We start from the raw sequence: 24,608 nt of genomic DNA on the forward strand, positions 1-24,608 counted from the left end.
TTTGACACAATGTATGCAGCAATTCTGCCTCAACAGACAAACAATAACTGACATTTGCCAAGTGCTTCAGGCTGACCGGGAAGGAGACATGCGGAGAGCACACTGTTTGCCTGTAGCACTAAGGGGACCCGCTGCAGGCATTTTATGCCACTGGCTCGTTCCAACAAACTGTGGGGTATGCTGCTGCTACTGTCAAGCCATACATATTTGCGACCAAAATATTTGGCGAATCACACCCATAAAACCTATTTTGCTCCAGAAATGTTGGCTACCTGTTGCAATTTATGACGCATGTGTTGTTATTGGAATTTGATTTCGTGCCAAAATGTTTTGTTTATTTTCATCTGCGAGAAATGCATAATAAAAGGTTTGCAAATAATTATTGCTTTACAGTACATTGCAGATATGCAGGCATGTTTAGTGCTTTATACCTGCTGCTTTGACAAAGCGGGCAGGATAATTAATCAATTTCCCTGTCTCTCACGAGCTGCAAAATGATACAAAGCAGGGTTTTCTTGGGAGGTGTGGGTGTCGTGGTAGCCATCGATTACGCACGTGTGCAGCTACGCGCACCAACACAGAATAGGCACCTCTACATAAATCGTAAGGGGACCTATTCTGTCAACGTGCTAGAAGTGTGTGATGCCAACAACTACATCACAAATGTGTATGCAAACCATCCGGGCTCCGCTCATGGCTAGTTGATTCTGGTTAATTCGCAGGTGGCAGCTGCGTTTCAACGGGATGACAGTCTGAGAGGCTGGTTAATACGGGACAACGGGTATCCACTGAAGCGATGGCTACAGACACTGCAGCTTAACCCCACGACCCCTGCTGAGATATATAAGCGTACCTAAATGTGCCCGTACTGTAATTGAGTGAACATTTGGAATCCTCAATGTTTGGATACCTCTGTACTCCTCAGAAGATTAGCAATATCATCCTATTAGCAATATCAGAGCTATGTTGTATAAAGACAACTGAGGAAGTTAGCACCTCCGGTCAATTGTTTTTTAAAGTAACAAAAACGTTTATTCACTGCCAAACATGAGATGTGTAATGACTACAGTATAGAACTTTAAGGTTAGGGTTTCGGTGTTGGGAGAGGATTGTTCGTTGTTTTATTAACAATAATATGATAGCCAATCAGAGTGCAGTGTCATGACGGGAAATTCGTGTTGACAGCGTATTGCACGTATTTGCTAAATAGGGCCCTTGGTGTTACATTTGAAACATGGTAACAGTTTCCTACTTGGCTCTCCCATCAATTTTAAATTTTTGATATTTCCATAAAACTATAAGAAGAAGAAAAGTTTTGGTTGGTGCTTTATCAGTGTCATCATCAGAATGTATTGGATTATGTATTGGGTCACAAATATATATCACACGCTAACTACAAATCTTACAGATTAACATAGATACACGTCTGAAATAATTTATATTTTCAAAGTATTAAAAATGTAACCACACCAGGAGCATCATGACGATGGGACAGGTATATTTCAATTTCAATATGGCGTTCTATCTCCATGGCAACATAGAATATAGTGATAATGCTTAAATGAACAACTACAATAAAGTGATGGGTTAGTTGTTGATCCAGGACACCCATGTGAAAAGTGTTCAGCTGTTGGACGGCCAGCCATTGTGTTGTGTATAGGCCACGATGGCTGTTGCTGTCTAACCCAGTGATGGCTGCATTTCAGTGGTTGCTTGATTGCTTTACAAGTGTGAAGAACAATGGCTGATGTGTTTACCAAAGATGTTTGTGAAATAGATATTCTTGAATGGAGGAAAAAAAAAGTGCGGTCCAGAGCCACACTCTACCACAGCGCCTCGTAAGCAGTTGAGCTTTGTTTTATGACTACCATATAGTATTGCAAGAATTGCACACTATTGACAATAACTGGTAAAACACTGCATTAAAAGGCAAATATATGCAATATTATCTGTAATCATTTAACACAATTGAATTCTAGTTCTTATGCACTGTACAAAGTTGTAACCAGACATATTTGAATGTTAGTTTGTTATAATTATGTACAATAAGATTGAATGTAAGAACTCAAACACATTAGTCACACACACACTGCGGTACACTTGACCACCATCTTGTCGCAGTGTGAGCCCAGACCGAGTGGAGTCAAGCTCTGTAGGATTTTGACCAATCAGACAGTTTTGCTACGGATGCCTTACTTTCTATAGGTTGGCTGCTACAGGGACTGAGGCAGAGCCAGAGGCTGTGAAATGTGAATTAAATGTTGTAGTGAGCTTGGTGCCTGAAGTCAGACCCAGGGATCCTTTGGATTCATGTATTGAAGATTATTATTTTGTGTACCTTTTACTATTTGAATAAAGCATTTTAAAAACCAAACAAGACAAAGAGCTTTCCATTAAACGCAAGCGTGGAAAGCAGAGTTCCAGAATCCAGCATTGCCCGAGTCAGAGACGGAGCGGTGTGGTGAGGAGCAGCAGCAGCAGATCCAGCATGTATACAGAATAAGCAGCGAGTGATACCTGACTCAGAGACGGAACTGGTGGCGACGCCACTCATTGGCAGCAGATCCAGCATGTGCGCGGTGAGGGAGTAATTCTTGAGTCAGAGACAGAACAGCGCTGGTGCGGATTTCATTAGCAGTACAACACATAACACAATAAGCAGCAGATCCAGCATGTGCGCGGTGAGGGAGTAATTCTTGAGTCAGAGACTGAACGGTGGTGGGTCCCGTTGAGTCAGAGATGGAACACCACCGATGCGGTTCTCATCAGAAACAACACACAATAAAATAATATAACTAAATCCACCAAATCTAACAAAGATATCCAAACACATGTCTCATCCTGTTGTGAAATATTGTGACATTGGCAGTACAGTAATGGATGAGGAACACAACCACAGTCCTATCAGAGGCATTAGTCAGTCTACATAGGTCCACACACAGCATTGCACAACAACATCACTTCAGCCAGTCATCTGCTAGGTTTTGAACAAGTTCCTTTGTTGCACAAGCTTCAGTTGCACTAGAGGCTGTGGGGATTAACTTTACAGATGAGTACGGTTGTGTAAGTGATATTGGGAGACAGAGCAGTTGATCACCTAATTTAGGTATGAACTGTCATACATATTACTTGAGTGATCACAATGACATTTGATGTCAGCATGCAAGTCCTGGTGGACTGATGTGGAGTGTATTCTTGGAGAACGACCGTGTCCTACACCCATACTTTTTTGATGGCAACATCATGCCTGAGATGTGTCTGGACATGTTGTCAAGGTGGCCAATAGATCAGTTGAATGAACTCCAATTACAAGGATTTTAGCCTCACTGCATTATAGGAACAATGTTTGCAACTGTCCGTATCATAATTCAAACAACCATTGGATAGGCTGGAAAGGGACTGTGCTATCCAGATATGACATCAATGGACATTTTCCAGTAGGTCCTTAACACTTGGCACTAAACATTGGCAAATATTGTTACAGGAGCTTCGCTGTGAAATCTCTGTTATTTGTCGAATATTGCAATGCTTTAAATAATGTGCAAGTCTGATAGCGAAGTAATGACCAATCACTTTGTATGTTTCCACTTGTTGCTAGAATAATAGAATACTGTTTCAGACAAAACAAGATCACACTTTACTTCTCTGCTACTTTACAAAACAATCCCTTATTTCTTCATTTCAATCTTATGTTATCCCACACAAACGATTACATAACAGAACAGGCATGGATAATCTAGCATATACCAATGGACTGCCTTGTAAATTCATGCAAGTCAGATGAAAGTACAGGTCGGCAGTTTATTTGTACATTATTTAACAGTATTATTCAATGAAAACATTTTATACACAAGCTGATTTTATAATCATAGGGAAATAACCATTAAACTCTCATAGAAATGGGTTGTACAGATTTTTTGGTGTGAAATACACACACACACACACACACACACACATTTGTATTCCTATACTTGTGGGGACTTCTCATTGACACTCACTATATTTTTATTTACTATTTCTAACTTCAGTCAGACGAAACTCTACACCGGGTGAAAGTCGAGAACAAACTAGATATTTTGGCACTTTTAGTTTTTTTTTTTTTAAAGGCATATTTAGTTACATTAAGGTATTTTACAAAGTGGGGACGCCCCCACAACATCGTTTTTTCAGGAGTTACTATCTTTGTGGGGATATTTTCTCAACTTGTGTCCCTACATTGACAGTAATACCCCCCCGCCCCCCCTCCCCCACACATACTATTTAGAAAAAAAAAAAAAAAACATTTAATAGTTGTTTTGCACAATGAAGTTGCTGCTAATAGAGGAGTAAAGGTCTGTTTTAACGGGCAAAAACGCGATAACAAATTTACAGCCTATTAATTAGACCCCGTTCCTCCCTGATGTCCGCACAGCCATTGCGAGCCCATACAATTTACGCCTTTGTCATTATGAAGGCTGCAATGTTTTTTAAAGATACCATTGTACCCGTAAATCCCATAAAATTGTCACTAGGGACTGATTAAACAACTCTGAATTGAAACACTGAGGATTGTGTAGACGTCCATTTTAGGCCAGACAATATCCTTTTCAGTGCAGAACACAAAAAGAGGGTTTAAGAGGCGATTCTCTGGGAGACTCGTCACACTCAACCCCATCCATACGGAATACAAGGTGGCCAGCATCTGGGACAAAGGATCCAGGTGACAGAGACGGTGCAATGCGCTGTCCAGCAGCGAGCAAACAACAACGCAGGGGTCGAGGAACCGCCAAACCCTTCTTCAAAAAAATGCACGCCTACTGCATTTCAGCCGTCCTCCCGACAACATTTTCTATTCATACTTTTAAAGCACATTGTCTCAAAATAAACTGCTTAACCTCCCACATACATAAGTCCTCGCTTCCGGGTGGAATAATATAACAATACATTGTATAGGATTTAGCGTGTGGCCGCTTGTTCCAGTTCTTAGTGTTGGATTTGATAATTTGTTGTAAAAATAAATAAACAAATAAATAAAGAAAAAAAAAAAATACATTACTAATTTTAAATACAGGTCTATATCTTGTATGTATTCATTTTATTTTGAGAAAGATAAACCCCTTCAAATGATAAAGCTTATTATTATTATTATTATTATTATTATTATTATTATTATTATTATTATTATTATTATTATGTTTTTTGCTTCTATAGATAGCATGCCCATTATTAGACCCACCTTTTAATTTTATAGTGCAGTAATTAAAGTAGCACTGCAGAATAACAATTGCTCCAATTTACCCTGTGTAGAAAAAAAATTAAAAATCCAATGCATTATACAATAGTATCATTGTTACTATTATAAAAGGCTTACTTTTATTATTATTTTTTAATTATTATTGCATTATTACTCTTGTGCTTTTAATATCCACCAAAGGTTATCAACCTTAGTCCAATAAGATGTTTTTTTAACCAGTTTGTTTCAAAACTTCTACAATTTTATGCGCATTCAGAAATGTTTCAGAATTATACCTCAATCTTATGGACCCGATACATAAACAAAGTCTATATTGTTTATTGCTGTTTTAAACGATACTTTAAACTCACAAAAACAACAGTAAAAAAAACAAAAAAAAAACAAAAAAAACACTTTGTAACTGATATTAGTACAAAAACGTATGATATGCCGATTACTTGATTCACAGTGTACTCAGCTTGTGCTGGTACTGAACGTCTCCGAACCTTATATTAATGCTCTTAATTATAACTATTCACGGTGTATTGTACTTGATTTTCCTATTAGATATCCATATTCACGTGTTTGGTAATTGCTGTTATCTGAAATTGTTCTTATTCATTTATCATACTTACTATGTGCTCTTAATGGACTTTACTCATAAAAGTAAATATAATTTTACTATAAGTTAACTGCTCTTAGACGAACTTGCTCTTAAATGTAATTATTACTGTATTCTTTATTTTGCTCATTTGAATTTGATCTTATTTTCTACTGATTTTACTGTACTTTATAACTTCTCTTAACTGTACTGTGATATTCTGTAATGCGATTTTCTGCACTCTGATATTTTGTAATAACTGCAATTTGCGCTGAATAAGGGCATTTGCTAAATCAATATTGACACATTTACAGCGATCATACTCATGGTACTTGTGTTAAATTTCTAATTGCATATTTCATCTTGTTTCCTCTTTGTTAACCAGAAAATGGAAGGTATTTTTATACCATGCACGAACAATTAGCCAGCACGTTTTATTTCTTTGTGTTCAGTGTTTGTTTTGTACAGCCGAAGCAAACATATTTTCCACTATAAAAGCTACACACCTGCTTCTTTCTGATAAAACCTTTCCCACTTAACTTTCCATTTCTAACAAATGTCTTGTTCTACAGACAATGGACATCCTGCTGTCACTGTTAGCATCAGTATGCCCCACTACAGTGGGAATTTGCATCTAAACACATACATGCATGCGTTCCTTTAGAGGGCCATTGCCTTAGGTTAAGCCTTATTTCCTGGCAAATATTAGAACTTGTTTTGCTGGTGCATTTTTGCTGAGGATATTTTATAAACGAGTTTAACTCTCATGGTTAATTCAACTCCATATTTAGGTTCTCTATATATAGGCTACTGTATTCAAATATTTACATTGAAACGTACACAACTATAAGATGAAAGACGATGCATATACTCTCAGACTACCAAAATGTTCTTTAAAACTACAAGTTTGAGAATTAACAAAAATCTTATGCAACAGATTTTTCACACGTTAGTGCGTATTTAACTGTGTGAGCATATATGCTCTTTAGAACATGAAGTGTTGCCACATTAAACATTGCTGTGTATATAAATACTAAAACGTGTTTAAAATATTTTGCATACTATTTCTTTCATTGTTAAACTTCTGGTTTGCAGTACATCCATGAACTGAATATTAACAAAGATTTCGTTTCCACATCATTCTGTTAAAAACAAAAAAGTTATTTATTATATTTCATTTAAATTTTCATTAATACAATCTCATTTTGGTTCCAGTTTGATAGTTCACATAACAAGTCTCCCAAAATTGTTATATATATATATTATATATATATATATATCTATATTATAATCCCAGTATGATAGTATATATATATATATATATATATAGTAAGTTCATTGCTTACAGTACAACGAAAATCTCATACACTAATGATACAAGTTAACAAGTCTAACTGTACACATCTGTGTATAAACCATCAGCTATTCGAGGCATGTGTCAAATGTTTTCCATTATTTTCCCCAATGCTTAGGCCTTGGTCCAGCATGTTAAAATGCTAGCTTAATTGATTCAACCAAATCTATTCTATACAAGGCCGCAGGCAGCTATGAGGCACCTGGAACAATGCTACCAGCAACAAACTATTTTTTACACTGAGCTTTTAATATACTCACAAAAAATACAGAATAAACAAAAACGGGTTACACCACTACAGACAGGGTAGCTGAAATAAAGAAAAACATAACTGTATCTTTTGTGTTGGAAAAAAAGTGTACAAAGCTGACAAACTATTGACAGAAATTACCATAACGGTTCATAATCACCCCGATTAAATCTGTTAAACCCTTCGGTAAATATAAAAGTGAGGAAATTGAGCAGTTCTGGTCAGCAGTGATGGAAGAGTTTGCAGCTTAAAGTCAGTAACAGCATTTAAAGTGTCAATCGTGTTGTTATTGAATCGTAGCTCCCCCATACACAAAAGGAACAGCTCCTACAGTCTCATTCAAGTCCGAACGCAAAGAGTCTGCTTTACCAACTCCAGTGATGTCTCGGGTGAGATAAGTGCTGGTAACCGGGAAATAATGCCAGTTGTGCCGGGTGCTGCAGGTGCTGGTACCCGTGGAGTGTGAAGGAGGGGTGTGCAGCTGCTGACACGGGCAGACTGACACTTTGTTTGTCCTGATAATGTACCGGGTTGATGACACATGTATGGCAAGGTTTCCCGTCTCTAACCAGAACTGGCACCACCACTCTCCGAATCAATGGAGACTGGTTTATATCTATATGATCCTCTGCTCTGGCTCTCTTCATTTTGTACCTGTGGTTCTGGAACCATATTTTCACCTGCGTTGGTGTTAAGCTGAGAAGGTGGGCGAGCTGCTCTCGTTCTGGGGCAGACAGATAGCGCTGCTGTCTAAACCGTCTCTCCAGTTCGAACGTCTGGGATTTGGAGAAGAGAACTCGTCGTTTCTTCTTCTTCTCAGCCTCTGTCTCTGACGACGGTTCGTCTTTCTGCGTCGAATCCGGTAAAGTCTCTGTGCTGCTTTCGTCAGAGGCTAGCAAAAATAAATACAAAAATTAGCAATTTAGTAAAGCAAATTATATGCAATATTAGCTTTCAATGATAAAGCCGTCTGCCCAATAATAATAATAATAATAATAATAATGCAGACAAAATGCCGATATAAATATTATATTATGTCAAAAAATTCAAATGTAACTGATTTACAAAAAAAAAAAAGAAAAAAATGTAGACTATATTTTTTTTAATATTTAAATTATTTCATATTATGTGCTTCTGTTCAAATATTTTCATGGCACGACATTAAAACAAACAAAAAAGCGCTTCAATACATGGATGTGCCCACAATCCCACATGCACCCGAAACTCGATTTCATTTAGGCCGGTTCATAACAACGTACAGATGTAGAATATTGTACAGAAGGCAATGCCGTTTTCAAATACCAAGCCCACACACGGGAGTAAAAATAAAATAAATATCGTAGTACTTACAGAGGCGATGGCTTCTGTCAGAGTCTAACCATTCAGTGTAGGGTGAGTTAGAGTAGCTTTCCGGAGAATGGTTATGGGCGGTTTCAGCATGCTGTTCTGGTAAATCCAAAATGCTTCTCACTGTAAAATTTATTTTAGCAGGCGCCGACATAATTTAACCCTAAACCGTCAGTACATACGATCCTTGGCAGAAGAAGCGGTAGAGCTACTGGAGTGCTGCCCAACGCGCCAACTGTAGACCCTGGAGCACGAGCCGAGATGTGCGCACCATCAAATATGGAACTCAAATATTAGTGTCATTTACAGAGTGGTGCTGTTTATATAAACACTGTTCTGCACGGCAAACACGGTCAGCGTGCAGATTATCCCTGTCTATAGGACGCTTAGTACCTGAATTATCAAGTGCCAAAATTTTAATGAGGGTAGGTGTAACCACATAGGAGAATAAACCCTGCTACCTTCCAATGGCAACAGGAAACGAGCTTCATCATTGCATATTCTGTCCGATTAGCCAAAAGTGGGACACAGATAATGGTAATTCCTGCTGCTGAATTACGTCTTGGGTGGCAAGTGATGAAAACACCCCTCCCAACAAACATCACCACTATTTGCATACAAAGTGAACCATTAGAGTACTGTCCACAGAGTTAGTTTTACCTATTCGTTACTGGATTGTTTCATTCATTCACTCATTTATCGGTTGCAGCAATTTATTTGTTTACTTTTCCATTCATAATTCAGCTAGGGAACCCCACTGGAGCACAGTGCTACTGTTTCAAGTAAACAAGTCACACCCACGGAGATTACGTTTTTATGCCAAAAGCAAAACCGTTATCAATGTAAAAATGACATACCAATCTACTATTTGAGAAATTTGGTTTACAATGGAGATGAGCCATTTTGACTGGAAATATATCGTGCTAAATTAAATATTTAAATGTTTGCTTTCGGTTGGATTATTGACAAACTAACCGAAGTATTTGTGACGAGTATTTGGGGGGGGGGGGGGGGGGGGGGGGGTTAATGACTTTATTTCTTTATGCAAAATGTTACGAACTTGTCAAATAGTAGTAATGAGTTGACATGTTACTGTGGCTCTTGTTTTTTTTTTTTGTCAGTATGTAATTAAAAATGGTGAGATAATGGTGAGATAAATTAAAAAGGTCATCTTCATGTATAGCTGAACGGTATAATTTATTTTTCAATGGAGTTCAAATAGAAAACACCAAATTAGTTTGTAGTATTCATATAAAATGCTTTTTGCATTGCATTCTCCTGCTTTCGATTCCCCTTTAATCAAAGAAAAGGGCGAATTACCGCTTACTGAAACATACATTGCAGGAGCGTGTTTAATTAAACATAAAAAAAAAAAAAAACAATAAAGCTTTGTAAACCCTGTCCTCCGCCTATCTGCAAGTGTCAGTACACATGCAGATGGAACAATAACGTCTTTTTGACAGATCAGCGGGGTAGGTGAACAGGACACAGGGCTCAATTTGGCATACTTCCTACATATTTCTTGAAAAGTGGACGACCATTCGGTAAGGTTCCCAGGCCGTGCTTATTAGAGCCACCTATCAAGTGTGCCTGGTGACAGTCGCTATCTTCCATGTTCCATGATCAGCCTCCCAAGCATCCTGGGTGGTCGAACTAAGGAGAACACAAATACATGCCAACTGCTAGGCTGAGAACAAAAGCGGGAAATGTAGCCCTACGTCCTGGACCCGTTGGAAGCATTTGTTCCAGTCAAGATTTTGCATTTGTTCAGTCCTGGAATAATGCATGATTGACGCCTCCTCACAATGTGCTTTAACTTTCTTGGATAAATCCGAGCTTGTTCCTTGTTGTCATGGTTTTCAATGGGCTTCAATGGGATTTTGGCAACTATCGACTCTGCTTCACGTCAACTGCAGCCAAGTCTATAGAGAATTATTAGTTATGTGTTCCTAAACTGAATTAAGATCCTTTTAATTTATACTATCAAACAAAGTCTTTGATATTGTGATTCTAACGCCTTTTAATAACTATGCGAATAAATGAATAAATAAATGAATAAATAAATAAATAAATAAACGTATTTATATACTAACGACGAAAACCACAGTCTAAGCATTACATTTTGTTTTTCAATCAAATATTATATTTTACCAATACAATTGTGTCCATATTAATACAAAGAGTTTTTATTTATTTATTTTTTTTTAAAATTTTACATTAGGATTTTATTTTTATTTGTATAAAAGATGACGACTTATTTCCTGGGTATTTGTAAAGATATTTATGTAGGCTATATTATGAATATCTGATAAATAGATAATAGATTATATACAATGCGAAGAAAAACATCTTTAGACATATGGTGTGTGCAGACAATCACTTTATTCATCGGTGCCCTTAATTTCGTTGACACACAGATTACTGTATGCAAGGTACCACAAGGGTTGTTAAGTTTACCAAGGGCACTTGATCTAAGTGCAAAACAGCGCAAGGGGTAGAAAAGTCATGTTCAGAAGAAGAAATGCTCTACTTCAATGACCTCTCGTAGTTCCTAGTCTCCTATTTAACACCCAAAGAACACACTGTTGTGCTGAAATAAGTAAACTGTGCTCTTAAACTATTAAGGGCTCTTCACTATCAAATATTTGCTCTCGTTACAAGAGCCATTTTCAGAGGTATAGTGCAATTCACACCAAAGACCCGAATATGCTATAACCAGAATCTTGAACACACATGATATATATGAACAGCTTGATGTCCGTACTATAGATATATGTAAAAGCGTATTATATTTTTGTCTTTTATATCGGATCTGCCAAAATCTTCACACTGAAAAAAATGACCATTTTGAGTGAAAAGAAGTAACTGGGAGCAAATTCAAAATAAATACTGAATATAATTATTATTATTTGTTATTGACTAATCAACTGTTCGATTTTTTTTAAATGTAGGCATATGCATTTTCTTACTTTTAATAGCAGATTAATTCCAATTCGCCGATCATAGTCATTTCATTGTATTTGTATATTACTCCCATTGCATTAATGGGCAAACCATCGTTTAACTGTTTAATTATTATATTAATAATTTCATTGAGAGTGACTTTTTAAGACACTTTTCTAGTGGTTGTTATTATTCTAACTATATTTTCACTTAGCCAAGATTCATCAACCTGTTTTCATACAGATTTATATAAGAAAAAAACCTTTAATATGCCCCCAAAACCAAATGTTTATGAAATAAACATAATGACACATATTTTAATACATGGAAATAAACAAAGATTTGTTTAAATTATGTTGCAAAAGATTTATTCAGAATTTTTTTAGATATTTGATTTGAAAGTGGGCAACCCTTTACACATATGCTGTTCTTCATTATTTAGTGCCGCATATCTTACTGCCGTTGGAACCCACAAGAATCCGGGCACTTGCAGTCTTAGCATTAGTGGTATCACTTGATTCTAAAGCATCGCCATGAGATGGTCACCATGGAAAACAAACCTTTGACCTTCTGTGTCATTTATAAAACAAGAGGTGTCTTGAGGCCACCAAAGTTTCAGTGTTGATTTAGTTCTACGCTACAGCTATTCCTCATACAAAGTGATAGCCTATCTGCATATGACGCACCACGGGTCAGGCAGCGTACTGATACAGCCAAGCAGGCAGGCATGATATATATATATATATATATATATATATATATATATATATATATATATATATATATATATATATTAGCTCAGAGCCAGCTGCCCAACGTTTCGATATGTTGTACATATCTTTCTCAAGGGAGCCTGTGTTTGAATCAAAACATTAGAGGTATTTATAGGTGTTTGACGGCATGACAACTACTTGTTATTGTTTATATTCAAATCCATGATTTATTCTTACATGATGTAATGGTGTTCTATATATTGTGACATCACTTTTATTTATATCTTTAAATCTGTATTAATTCTAATTAACATTATTTTATATAAACTTATATTTATATTATCATGCAATGCTGGCTCTGAGGATCAGCCTTGATTTGGTCTCCCCAGCGCATCATCATGCATAACGTTTGAATTAATTTTGTTTATTTAATTATTTTCAACTTTTATATATTTATTGGAATTAATTAGTTCATTCTTTTCTGTTGAGTCCCGCTGGCATAATTGTGTTCAGTCTATTTACCCATTTACTTTCTTTTATTCTTCTATATGTCGCATTATCTAATTTTAGCTGTTCTAATACTACAAACTTTACATCATTTATGTCATGTCCTTGACTGGTGAAGTGCTGTACTATTGGTTCATTCATTTTTTTTTATTTCTAATTAATGAAAGGTGGTTTTGAATTCATTTATATAAAGTTGTTCCAGTCTCTCCAACATGTTTTATTTCATCACATTTTTTACAGGCTATTCCATAAACAACATTGCTATTTTTACAGTAGGTATTAGTTTTTAGTGGATATGTGGTGTTCTTATGTTTAATTATAGTTCTACTTTTGTCCATGTATTTACAAACTTTACATGTACTAGTGCAAGTATTTGTAGAACCTATTCTGTCAATTATTCTTTTATGTTTACTGTGAACTAGAATATCACCTAAATTAGCTTCTCTTTTGAATGTAGGTCAGTTAATTAAGTTAATCACTTTTCAATTTAATTTATTAAATTATTTATTTATACTATCTGTAGTCGAGGTAAATGTCATCTACAAATCGTAGTAATTAAACGTTCGCTCGTAATTAGAATTCGTCCTGTGAGTAAAATTGGAAACAAGATCCATTTAGAAATCAGACTGTAATCTAATATCTTTGTTTAATTTGATTTAAAAAAAAAAAAAAACATAAAACAAAAAAAACGGTGTCAGTATATTTTGTTTTCCATATTGTATTCCTTTGGCCTTTCTCATGCCCTTTCCATTTATCGCCACATCCGTCAGGTTTTACCGACCAGATTTGCTGTAGCTACTGTTTGTAATATTAATTTGACATTTTAAAATGATCAACTTCCATTAGTTATCAAACTTGACAGATTCGGTGTCTTGATTTCTGGATGCTATTTTTAAAAAAGCGCAAAGGGCAATTTTCAGAATAATACGCCCATTTTAACAGTATTGAACTATAGCAGATACTGTAAGTGCTCCTTCTTGTAATAAAGTTGTGTCTTACTAGTTGTGGCTTGCATCAAAATATAGGGCACTCGGTGTTAAAAAGGCGCTAGAAATAATATGACAAACAAAGGTGCAATCTGCGGGTGAAAAGAAAACTTGTTGTTGGTGCCTGACTGCGCCTTGCATTCCGATGGGTACTTCAAGCTGCACTGAACAAGAGAGCAGAACACACTGAACAAAGGAAGGAGCGCTTGTTAAGAACATACTTTAAAAAGCTGCCTGCAAATAAATAAATAAATAAATATCCAATTACCCGGTTTCATACAGCTGTTACCATTAACACATGCTTGTTATCAAATCGAATAGGCGTCCGTTTCATACCGTGTCGCCTTTTTGAAGCGAACTAATCATATTGCAACCGTTTTAAAACAGTTTGTTTGAACTCTATGGAGTTGAAGAAGTAGCCCTACCAATACTTTGAAAAAACAAAAAAACAAAAACACTATTCATTATAAAAGAGATACACAGATAAGAAATGTAACATGGCGCAATTATACACGTTTACCATCGTACAGTAATCTTGACATATACAGAACAGGTGTTTCTCCATGCTTCTACTCATATGTATGCGGTATGCTTTATCTTAATGATGTGGTCTTTTGTATTCGTTACCGTACTTTAACAATGCTTTACCTCTGCTAGTTTCTGAACAGCTTATAGCCTACAATTGCAAATACATAAATCAATAAATAAAACACAGGTGCATAATTTCCGACAAGGCTACATAAAGAATCCATGTGAACATGTAGCAGCAGCTAAGATATATACCACCCTCTAGAGGATGAGCAATGTAATTTCAGTAAGCAGCTGGAAAAAACGCACCATAGTTTAACCCTTGTTACCTGTATTTTTTATATGAAGAAAACCTATTATATTTATGTACCTTAAATACCACCCATTGTACCAAACATTGATTTTTTTTCACCACATGGGTCTTTGCTTGTGGTCTTTCAAATTTAGTCCCTCTAATACAGTGCATGAAATTGTAGCTCATTTTTATTTTTAGAAAATAGACTCATAGATCAGAGAACTGAGCAGGTATAAGGTTTCTGTCATAACAGAGGACCCCTCTGTTAAGTTCTCTCTTTAATATCATTAATATAACAATATCTTTATCTTTATATAGTGCCTTTCATAGTGGACCACCATCACAAAGTGCTTTACAGAGGTAGGCTGTGAAATGTGCGTTATATGCAGAGCACTTACAATAGGACATTAATCTCATCTGCTTCAGAACTGGTTAAAGTATAAACTACATGAATTGTATGATCAGCGTCAACTCAATATATAGCCCAAGAGCCTATATTGTATTACATTACGTATTGTAATGTGCTAGGAGAATCACAGGGAGAATCTTAATGTGTCTCCCCTCATGTAGATGGTACTAAATTCTCCACCTGGGAATAACCAGAGATTGTTGTAGACTTTCTGAAAGTTTTTATATTTCCAGAGTATTCTATTAATCCATCCTTTTATATATTTGTTTATATAAGATATGGAGAAGAAAAAATGTTTAGGGAGATTTTGTGGTGGTCTGTTACTTACACCCTGTTTTATTTAAATAACAGTGGTTAAGATTACCCCACACAACCACAATTGAACTGGACGGTTTTCATGTATAACCTTATGCCTCTTATTGTAGTACCTCCACAAACTTTATCCTATAACATTGCGCCAGCTCCTCTTGGTTCAGTGCTCCAAATATCGGGCAGGCGGGGTGGGGGTGGGGGGGAATGTGATGCTCTCCTCACTTTAATCACTAGGCAAACACAAAGAAGCAGTATACATTTTGATGATTTACCATATTCTGATTTGAAGTAAAAGAAAAAAAAAAATCTAATAAAACTAAAACACAAGCACAGAAACAGCAAGGTTAATAATCTTCTAAATAAGAACAGTAATACAGCTGAATGCTATATTAAATACCTCAATTGAACGCATATAGATACAGTACAGTTTACTTTGTGTTAGTAATACTCTATTCACATTTCAGTTTACCCAGCAGTGTATTTAGAAGTTTAGTTATTTTATTACTGCCAATGAGAGCTTTTTTTTCAATATTGTAATCACAGAGTTTAACTCACTACTGTAATGGTATTCAACAGGTGTAGCCAATGATTGGAAAATGAAGGGTTTAAAAGCAGCACAGGATGAAGTGCTACAATAAACTGCCAGAAGATGTCGCCATAACCCTGTGAATGAAAAGAAGCCACACGATTATAAATAAGTGCCTACAGTAGGTCAGTTAATTAAGTTAGAAAGGCTTATTCCAACGTTGAGATGATGAATTGAACTGAAATACATCAGTTCCCAATCAAACACGGTTCAGGCACTTACTACAGATATCCCGTTGAACTTCTTTGCTATACACATTTTAAACTGTATTGCATATCACAGAAAAACAAGAAACGTCCAAATAGTTTTTCTCTGTGTGTTATTTATGTTTTGTTCCAGACGACCTGATTGAGCTTAGTCGATTGAATGGGACATTACCAGCAAAATTCATCTCATACGAATGTGTCAGTAGGTAACTACTAGCCTACTAACCCCTAAATCTACCCCTACCCCTAAACCTAACTGTATTTTTTACTATTATTTCAAGACCGCATTTTAGCGCCCTCTAGCTGCTATTACTCCGGCGTCCATTAAAGCCCTTGATCCGGACCTGCACCTGTTGGTAGGCTAGTAGGTACCTACTGGCTGATTCCTATTGGATGATTTTTGCTTACTAACATCCTATTGAATGGACTGACCTCAGTCAGATCCGGCGCTTGTACACACATAAGTTAGCGAAGTGCGAAGTTAGCTAAAAAATAAAACGTTATGGTAAAGAACTTAAAATATGTAACTTATGTAGGATGTGCTTTAATTCTTTTCATACTAATCCATTGTTTTTCTTTTATCATTATTACTATTTTGGTTTTATAATATGTAAAATAGTATGCATGTTCGTTTAACTGCAATATAGGCTGACCAAGATGGCATGGAAGCATATGCAGTACTCTCGGAGATACGAATCCCTTGGGAATGGGCTCGAAAGTCTGAAATGCGTGTAACACTGAAAATGAGTTTCCGATGGTTTTAACATATGTGTACACCTGCTATCTACACCATTAATCTGGCGAATAATACAAGGATAGAGCACAGTAATGCAGTAATCATGTTGTTAGGGTTCTAAAGTCTTTAAAACAGCACTACACATGGGAAAAAAAACAACATTTAAGTTACAGCTGAAGCTGTAACTGTAGAAAAAAAAAAAATTTAAACGTCCAAGAAACTTAGGTTAATATAGTAAAACTAAAATGTTCCTAGTAAAATTGCTCGTGTTTGCTTTGAAATCTGTCTCACCTTTGTCTTGATACATTTGTCGGTCCAGTAATTTTGCCTTCATCACCAGCACGTCACTTACAGGAGTGCCTATCTGGTTGCATTGCCTGCAGTGATTCGCATACTTCCGGCTCAATGTGGAGCGTTCGGTAGATCGGTCAGTTTGTAAATTTGGTGTCTGAGGTTCTACTGTCTAGCAAAAGAAAAAAAAAAGTAACCCCTGAGATATATAGACAATGGATGTCCCTGCCACAACATTAAATTGTAATGCAAATGGAATGCCATGTATACTATATAAAAGCTGCATATCCCTGTTGTTTAAATTAGTGCTAAGGTAGGAGTTTTTCATTTTGAATTCAATACAATATAAATGGTAATACACGCTGTTTTATTCTGTGTAATTGCAATGTGTCTCACTAATTCTATGCACCAAGGGTCAGAACCTCCAGAACGTCACTCATATCGTCATAGTTCAAATGACTTTAGCTGAAATAAAAGGCATGCCCTATTTCCCTTTTCCTCTTTTTTATTAGCCACACAAACTCCCTATGTATAAATACAGTTACATTCTGAGATATAAACATATTTGGTAAAGAACTGAGGATATATCAACAGGCAGATGACACTACGATCTTTCTGAAGGACAAATGTTAAGTTGCAAAAGCTATTGAGAGTATAAGCGCATTTTTCTCTGTATCTGGACTAACCTTGAATACTTCAAAAAAATATATTATTAAAAAGAAGAGGGTATACTATGTTATAGACAAGAACTAGGAGGTCTCAATGTTCTAGACTTTAAAACTTCAAATATTATTTTTAAGGTAAATTGGATACTATATTAAAAATAAGAAGTGTTTCCAAACTATGTCTTGCACAAGGTTGAAGGTCTTGAATTTTTACTAAAATGTAATTTTGAATAAATCTCCTACTGCTCTTGTTAACTTTCATAAGCAGGCACTGCTCAATCCGATGATGGTGCACAAACACAATTACTCTGTTTGAAATAACAAGGATATAAGATATAAAAATAGACCTTTGTTTTTCCAAAGATGGCATTATAATAACATTTTGTTGGTGAGTCAATTACTTAATGATGATGGGCAATTGTTAAATTATTCAACATTAAACACTTTTGGAATTCCTATTACTTACTTTTTTTAAAATACAGGCTTTCAAACAACATATTGTGGCAGACTAGGGAGAGAGGAAGAGGAGGAGAGAAAAATGGAGTCCGGAATGGCCTAAAGGACTACTCCCCCCAGAATGCCACGGGAGGGAGCCAGGATGAGGTTCATTCGGATCTAATATTTTATGGGTGTAACCTGCCTTTAATTAGCAGGCAGGTATAAAACGAGAACAGAAGTGTTTGTTCAGGGAAGGCTGCATGAGAAGAAGAGGGTGGGTCATTGTTTAAACCGTGTGTAAGAGTGTTTTTTGTATTCGGTAAATGGCTTAGCCTTCTGAGACAGAATCGTAAATTCTGTAAATAATAAAAAAAACGCCACGGAAGGGCTTAAACTGTCATTTTTTTTGTATCTGGGTCTGCTACAAATGTCCAATCGAACCTTTAAATGAAGTGAAATCCTTCATATATTTACGTGATGTACACATAGGGCTTCATAAATGTGACAATAAGCATATAAACGTTCTATATAGTGGTGCTACAATTCTTTCTGCGGGTTCATATTGCAGTTCCCTATTAGGTTATCTAGATTGGAAGAACGTTTGGAAGAACGCAATAGGAATTGCTCACCAATAAGTTTAAATAAGTATCTTAGAAAATTGTTCATAGGATCTACCGTACAAAAAATGTTTTTGCTTGGTTTAAAATTGACATAGATTATAACTGTGTATTCTGTAATACTGAAATACTTATGTAATAAATGTAATACTTTTTAAAAAATTGTTATGATATGCAGCGTTATTTACTATGAATGTTTGACAAACGAATGAGATTCGATGGTGTTGATATTTAGTTTTATCTTTCAAAGGTGCATGGCATGAACCAGGAGATTACATAGGCCTATGTGATTCATCTTTTGATTATTTTGGTGAAATACCATATTAAAATGAAATGGTTAAAATATGAACCAAACTTTACCTTGTTTTTTAAAAAAAAAGGGGGGGGGGGGGGGGGAGCAAGAGATAGAATTACATCAACACCATCAGGCAAAAAAAAAAAAAAAAAAAAAAAAAAAAAAACACGTGATATCTTTAGTTTATTAATTTTCTGATTAGTAATGGTTCTCCTGGCATTGCCTTTGTATTTTAGTTTATATTTAGGAATTGTTTTTGGAGGTACAGTGTAATCGATTCCTCAGCAGCGGGTGCCCCTGGTGGCATGCACATAACGTTGATTTCAGTTTTAGCCTGCTGCCACTAGGTGGCACCTGAGAGTCAAGTTGTGCCACTTACCAATTCTTTTGCAGGTGCATTTCCAAACTGAAGGTTGTATGTTGCTATTTTCTATACATCTGCAAAGAACATGTTAGAAGATGTTAAAACAACTGAATATCTACAACAGCACAACATCGAGTAGCTAAATCAATTCTGATATAGAAATATCTGTTAAAAGGGGTATTAAAAATTGAGCATTTTACATGCACCAAATCAATTTTGTGCTGAAATTGTATATGACAGTTCAGCCCACAGTATGACATACGGCGGGAATAGAAGAGAAAGAGAGAACGTTCATGGGTCTTCGCACGGGGCATTGTTTTCTATTACCTGAATGGAAACTAGCCAATACCAAATATAGCCAGTGTTGTTTAATATGATCTAGAGTATACAGGCATAGCGTTTTAAACAATTCTCCAAAATCCTACGCCTAATTATAGTTAATTATAAAATAGATTAATGTATGTATCAGAATATATTATCTTTCCCGTCTATTGTGACTCTTGTAACGAAAGTTATACATAGATTTGTTTTTAAATGAAGCTACCGACCAGCGAGCATCATGACGTAGGCTACAGATATGTACAGTATAGGCTGTTATAGGAATATATGTTGTGCAGTTACCTACGTATGTTCGTGAAGATTACAAGGATATATTTCTTGCAAAATAGCGTTCTGTCTCCATTGCAACATAGAATATAGGTTTACTATGTTAACCTCCCCCCATACTGTATTTATTAGATTACAAAGCAAATATGTTACATTTTATTAATCGTTGTGCGTAAATGCAAAGTAAATGTTTATTTCCCCAATTGTAACAATATACGGTTTGCTCATTAATTAGAATAAGTGTAGTTAGTGTCGTGTCTTTTTATAGAGCATGTAGCGCTGTTTCCCATCTACATTTCTTTCCGCAAATATGCATATATGCCAATACAAAAGAAAATCCCAATTAAACATGTAGGCCTATAAACACAGAGTAAAGTCTCTGTTCAACAGGTATGTTGCTGATTAATGATTCTGACAAGCAGTGACAAGTGATTCTCTGAGGTGGGAAACACACTACCCGCGTTCCTTTTTAATGATCTTAATCCTCAAAAAAAAAAAAAAAAAAAAACACGGAATACACAGAACGAAATATCTCATTTTAATGACTTCCAGGTGACTGGGGTAACAACTGTCAACATGATGGATTGTTAAAAACATCGTAAACATTGTTTCTTTTGTGCGTCTCCCATCACACCACATCTCTATGTAACTTGAATACTTGGATACATCGTTGTTTATAACTGATCTTTTGGAATACATTAAACAAATACAAGCTGTAAAATTATGCCCCCCCCCCCCCCCCCCCCCCCCCCCCGAAACGTGAGGAACGTGTGAGGCACACTTGTTTTATCCATATTTGACGCAGGCCTTTTTGTGTTTAAAAAGATGTATTTATATATTTTACATTTAGACTTGTTATTGAAGCGACATAGCGCAAAAAGATAATTCCTGGATAATTGTCCCTTGAGAAAAATTGGGTCTTGAGCGAGTAAAAGCAATTTTGAAAGTATGCTATTATGAACTATTGTTTTATAAAGAATAAAGTTAATTATTATGAAAACATATTTTATTTAAACCTGCTAATAAAGTTTTTGTTTTAAGCTAATGAGTGGCGGTACAGTGAACAATGCGAATAAAACATTGCACTAAAATTATTGTCATAAATTCACATGATCCGCAGAATTTCACAGGTTCATATACTTTTGAATAACTAGTGATTTGTAATTGAATATTCTATGTTTAAGTTACAGATGAATTATGACCTGTCATCAGTTGAACGTCCTGCAGCGGGCACAGCTAACATGAACACTAGGAATCAATCCAGGAGAGTCAAGTACAGGCGAGTGTGCTAATCAGTTACTTTCCTTTTTATATTCCATGTTGCTATTTGAATTGAATCGTTTTTTAAAACCGTCATTTTCCACTGAAAATACAATATTGTTTAATTAATTGTGACCACGGGCCGCGGTACACATTTTGCTCTTCATGTCAATTTATGACATCTAACTGATTTAAGTATAAATCATGAAATCGAGACTCCTCCCTGTGGGTTGGTTTATATCAGCTAACAAGCCAGAACGAAAATTTGAGTTCCAGTTGTTAAATTACCGCCTGAGCTATAAAATCTTCTTGTAGGCTATGTGTATGCTTTTAGTAAATCCAAACTGTGAATTCAAATGGTCTTTCGATCACTTATCACCTATACCAATTCGATAGATTATCACCAGTTTCTGTAATCCGCTCGAATCGGTGGGTGTTGTGTTTCTAAACTACAGATCTGCTATCAATGCCGTATTACTTGAAATTTCATGAATCACGCAGCTCGGGGATGCCATGTATTTTGAATAGTCTAGAAAACTAAGTTTGCGTAATCATTACTCATTTAACAGACAGAAACTACAGTTTTAAATGTCCTACTAGCACATTTTCCATCTACCGCATGTTTGTTTATTGTATTCCCATGTAAATTAAAGTTTGGGACTGCACCATAAACACAGCATTGCGTTGCCTTGACTAATTATTTAAGCACATGAGACAAGTTATAGGCCTCAATATATATATATATATATATATATATATATATATATATATATATATATATATATATATATATATATATATATATATATATGCTGTTCCTGTTCCCTTCAACGACTAACACAATCCTCTGTGTTCGGAGACGATAAGTGGGAACTATCAAAAAAAAAACAGCAGGCCCAAGTAAAATAAAGCATTCAACAGGACTAGCTTGCAGGTACTATAGAAGTCGAAAGTTAGAAGGATGTGTTATTTTCTAAACTGAACAATTGTGTAACAATTATCTCCAAAAAGCAAACATGAACCGTAATTGCTAACAGGATGAGTTATGTTAGTGAAGGAAGGGCTATAATATGGTTGCAGGTTAAAAAAAATAAAAAAAAGAACTTACTACAGCAGTTTGACCCGCAAAAGACACCAACAAGGAAAGCGTGACAGTGAGAAAGCCCGTGGAGGCCCGTCAGCACGCTATGGAGAGGGTGATTCAATTACTGGGGAGGTCAATGCCCCCACACACCCCAAGCCCGGGTGGGGGGTGGGGGGGTGACTGTGATTGCAGTGTTCAGGGTCGTTTTCGTCGGGACCTCAAGGAGATCGGCAATCCAAGTAAAATGATTAATAGGCATTAAATTAAGTATGTAATTAGTGTGATGGGTGATTCTGTTTCAAATCTTGTGATAGACAATCCGATGTCTGTATGATTTGCCTTTATGTGTGTGTGTATAATCATCACAACAGGATTGGTATATCTATTACAAATCATGCTTTCCCTCTTACAAGAACCTCTCGATCTCTTTATTCTGCACCTCCAAGACGCCAATCTAAAGCAAAAGTATGTACCTGTAGTGTCGAAATAATCAATACAGATAAAGCCCGCCTTGAATTAGAAAAATACATATAGAAATAAAAGCACTTCAAAAAGAGTCTTTGCAGGTCTTGAATTGAATCGCTGATACGGCTGAGAAAAAAGCTTTGGCTGCAGAGACATTAATATTGATGCTACTTCGGTCAGACCCGTCTGGGAACTCCTCCTCTGCCCTCCGAACTAACTGGTTAAAGCGACCTGTTTTGCATATATCGGTTTTAAATATTGTACACATACACATTTTCTTTCATTATATACTATATGTATCTAAACAATATGTGATATTTTTTTCTGATATATTCTTTCATCAAGATGAAGGCAACAATTAACATATGGGGTTTATTTGCTTAGTTTTGTTTGTTTGTTTTCAATAATTGTTTTTTTTTCATTTATTGGTCTAATTGAAGTATTTCCAACTGTGAAACAAACACACATACAGTATGTAAATAAAAAAAAAATATGTTGCTTTGAAGCAGCATTTTATGAAAAAAAAAACGGTTTTGTTTTGTTTTGTTTTTTTTTTTTGGGGGGGGGGGGGGGGGGGGGGGGGATTGATACAAATATAACATTGTAAAATTTTGGGACCGTTTAAAAAATGTAGCGTTCCTCAATTAATTTATTACGAATTTGGCGCCCTGCAGTGTTTTGTGGCTCTTGTTCGGTCTCTTAAGTCTAGGAATTCATGATGATCCTCTGTCTCTTCAATTGTTAATCTGCTGGGCAATATTATGAAGAAATTGTGAAGAAGCTGTATTTCTCCTCTGCTCTTGTTGTAGGTGTGGTGACTGGTGTTAGAAGAGAAAGAAGAAGGGGATATCCACTGTCTCCCAGCAACCCAGCCGCCTTGGAAGCCATCCTCCTCTCCAATGGCTTTAGCACCGCAATTTGACCAGATAAATGCATCCTGTGTTGTGCCCGGCCACTTAGCTACCAAATTTCTCATAATGAGTTTCTGGCCGCATATTACCTGGACGTTCATTGATTGGTAGGGGAGACCGGGGACAGTAACACAGGATGATTGTAACACCTTGAATTTCTTCAATCACAAGGAAGCTAGAGTGGGCACATGCTCAGTTCAGGTCTCTGTCTGACGTAGTAGAGTACAGTTTTTTCCCCATATTTCAAAAACAAATATCTATATATTATATATATATATTATAATATATTTATATATATAATATATATATATATATATATATATATAATTTGCCTACGGATGTTAAGTTTTAAAAGTAAGACAAAAAAATATTTGCTTCATGTGAAAATTGATTATTATCAATAAATGAATTCAAAGATAAAATGTGTTGTTATAATTTTATTTTTCTTCACAGAATGTTACATCTGACCCAACCCTGCTAAAACTGGCCATGCGGTCAATTGTAACATTGGACACCTTACATTTTAAGTCATCTTGCCATATGTCTATCAGGTCTAGGATAGCTATGGGGATTGGTAGAGAACAGATGTAAGCTGTTTGTATCAAAGTCTGGCCAAACTAGCCAGAA

General features: G+C 35.9%; 1 protein-coding gene across 2 annotated transcripts in view; it reads right to left on the minus strand.

The window, feature by feature from the left end:
• Positions 1 to 7,172: 7,172 nt before the first annotated feature.
• The window catches only part of nkx2.9 (NK2 transcription factor related, locus 9 (Drosophila)), a 29,105-nt gene continuing 11,669 nt past the window's right edge, over positions 7,173 to 24,608 (minus strand). Inside the window, exons 2-6 of one of the 2 annotated variants that reach the window (XR_005951263.1) lie at positions 19,671 to 19,729; positions 17,277 to 17,448; positions 16,013 to 16,120; positions 15,574 to 15,687; positions 8,225 to 8,309 (exon numbers count right to left, since the gene is read on the minus strand). Coding sequence is in view for 1 of the 2 variants with exons in the window: in XM_041266891.1 (XP_041122825.1) it covers positions 7,783 to 8,309; positions 8,768 to 8,918 (678 nt within the window). In the remaining variant the exon portion in view is untranslated. Of the gene's footprint in view, positions 8,310 to 8,767; positions 9,673 to 15,573; positions 15,688 to 16,012; positions 16,121 to 17,276; positions 17,449 to 19,670; positions 19,730 to 24,608 lie in introns of those variants that run through there. The other variant, XM_041266891.1, reaches the window with a different exon arrangement.

The sequence above is a fragment of the Polyodon spathula genome, chromosome 12, assembly GCF_017654505.1.
Source record: "Polyodon spathula isolate WHYD16114869_AA chromosome 12, ASM1765450v1, whole genome shotgun sequence".
Lineage (NCBI taxonomy): Eukaryota > Metazoa > Chordata > Actinopteri > Acipenseriformes > Polyodontidae > Polyodon > Polyodon spathula.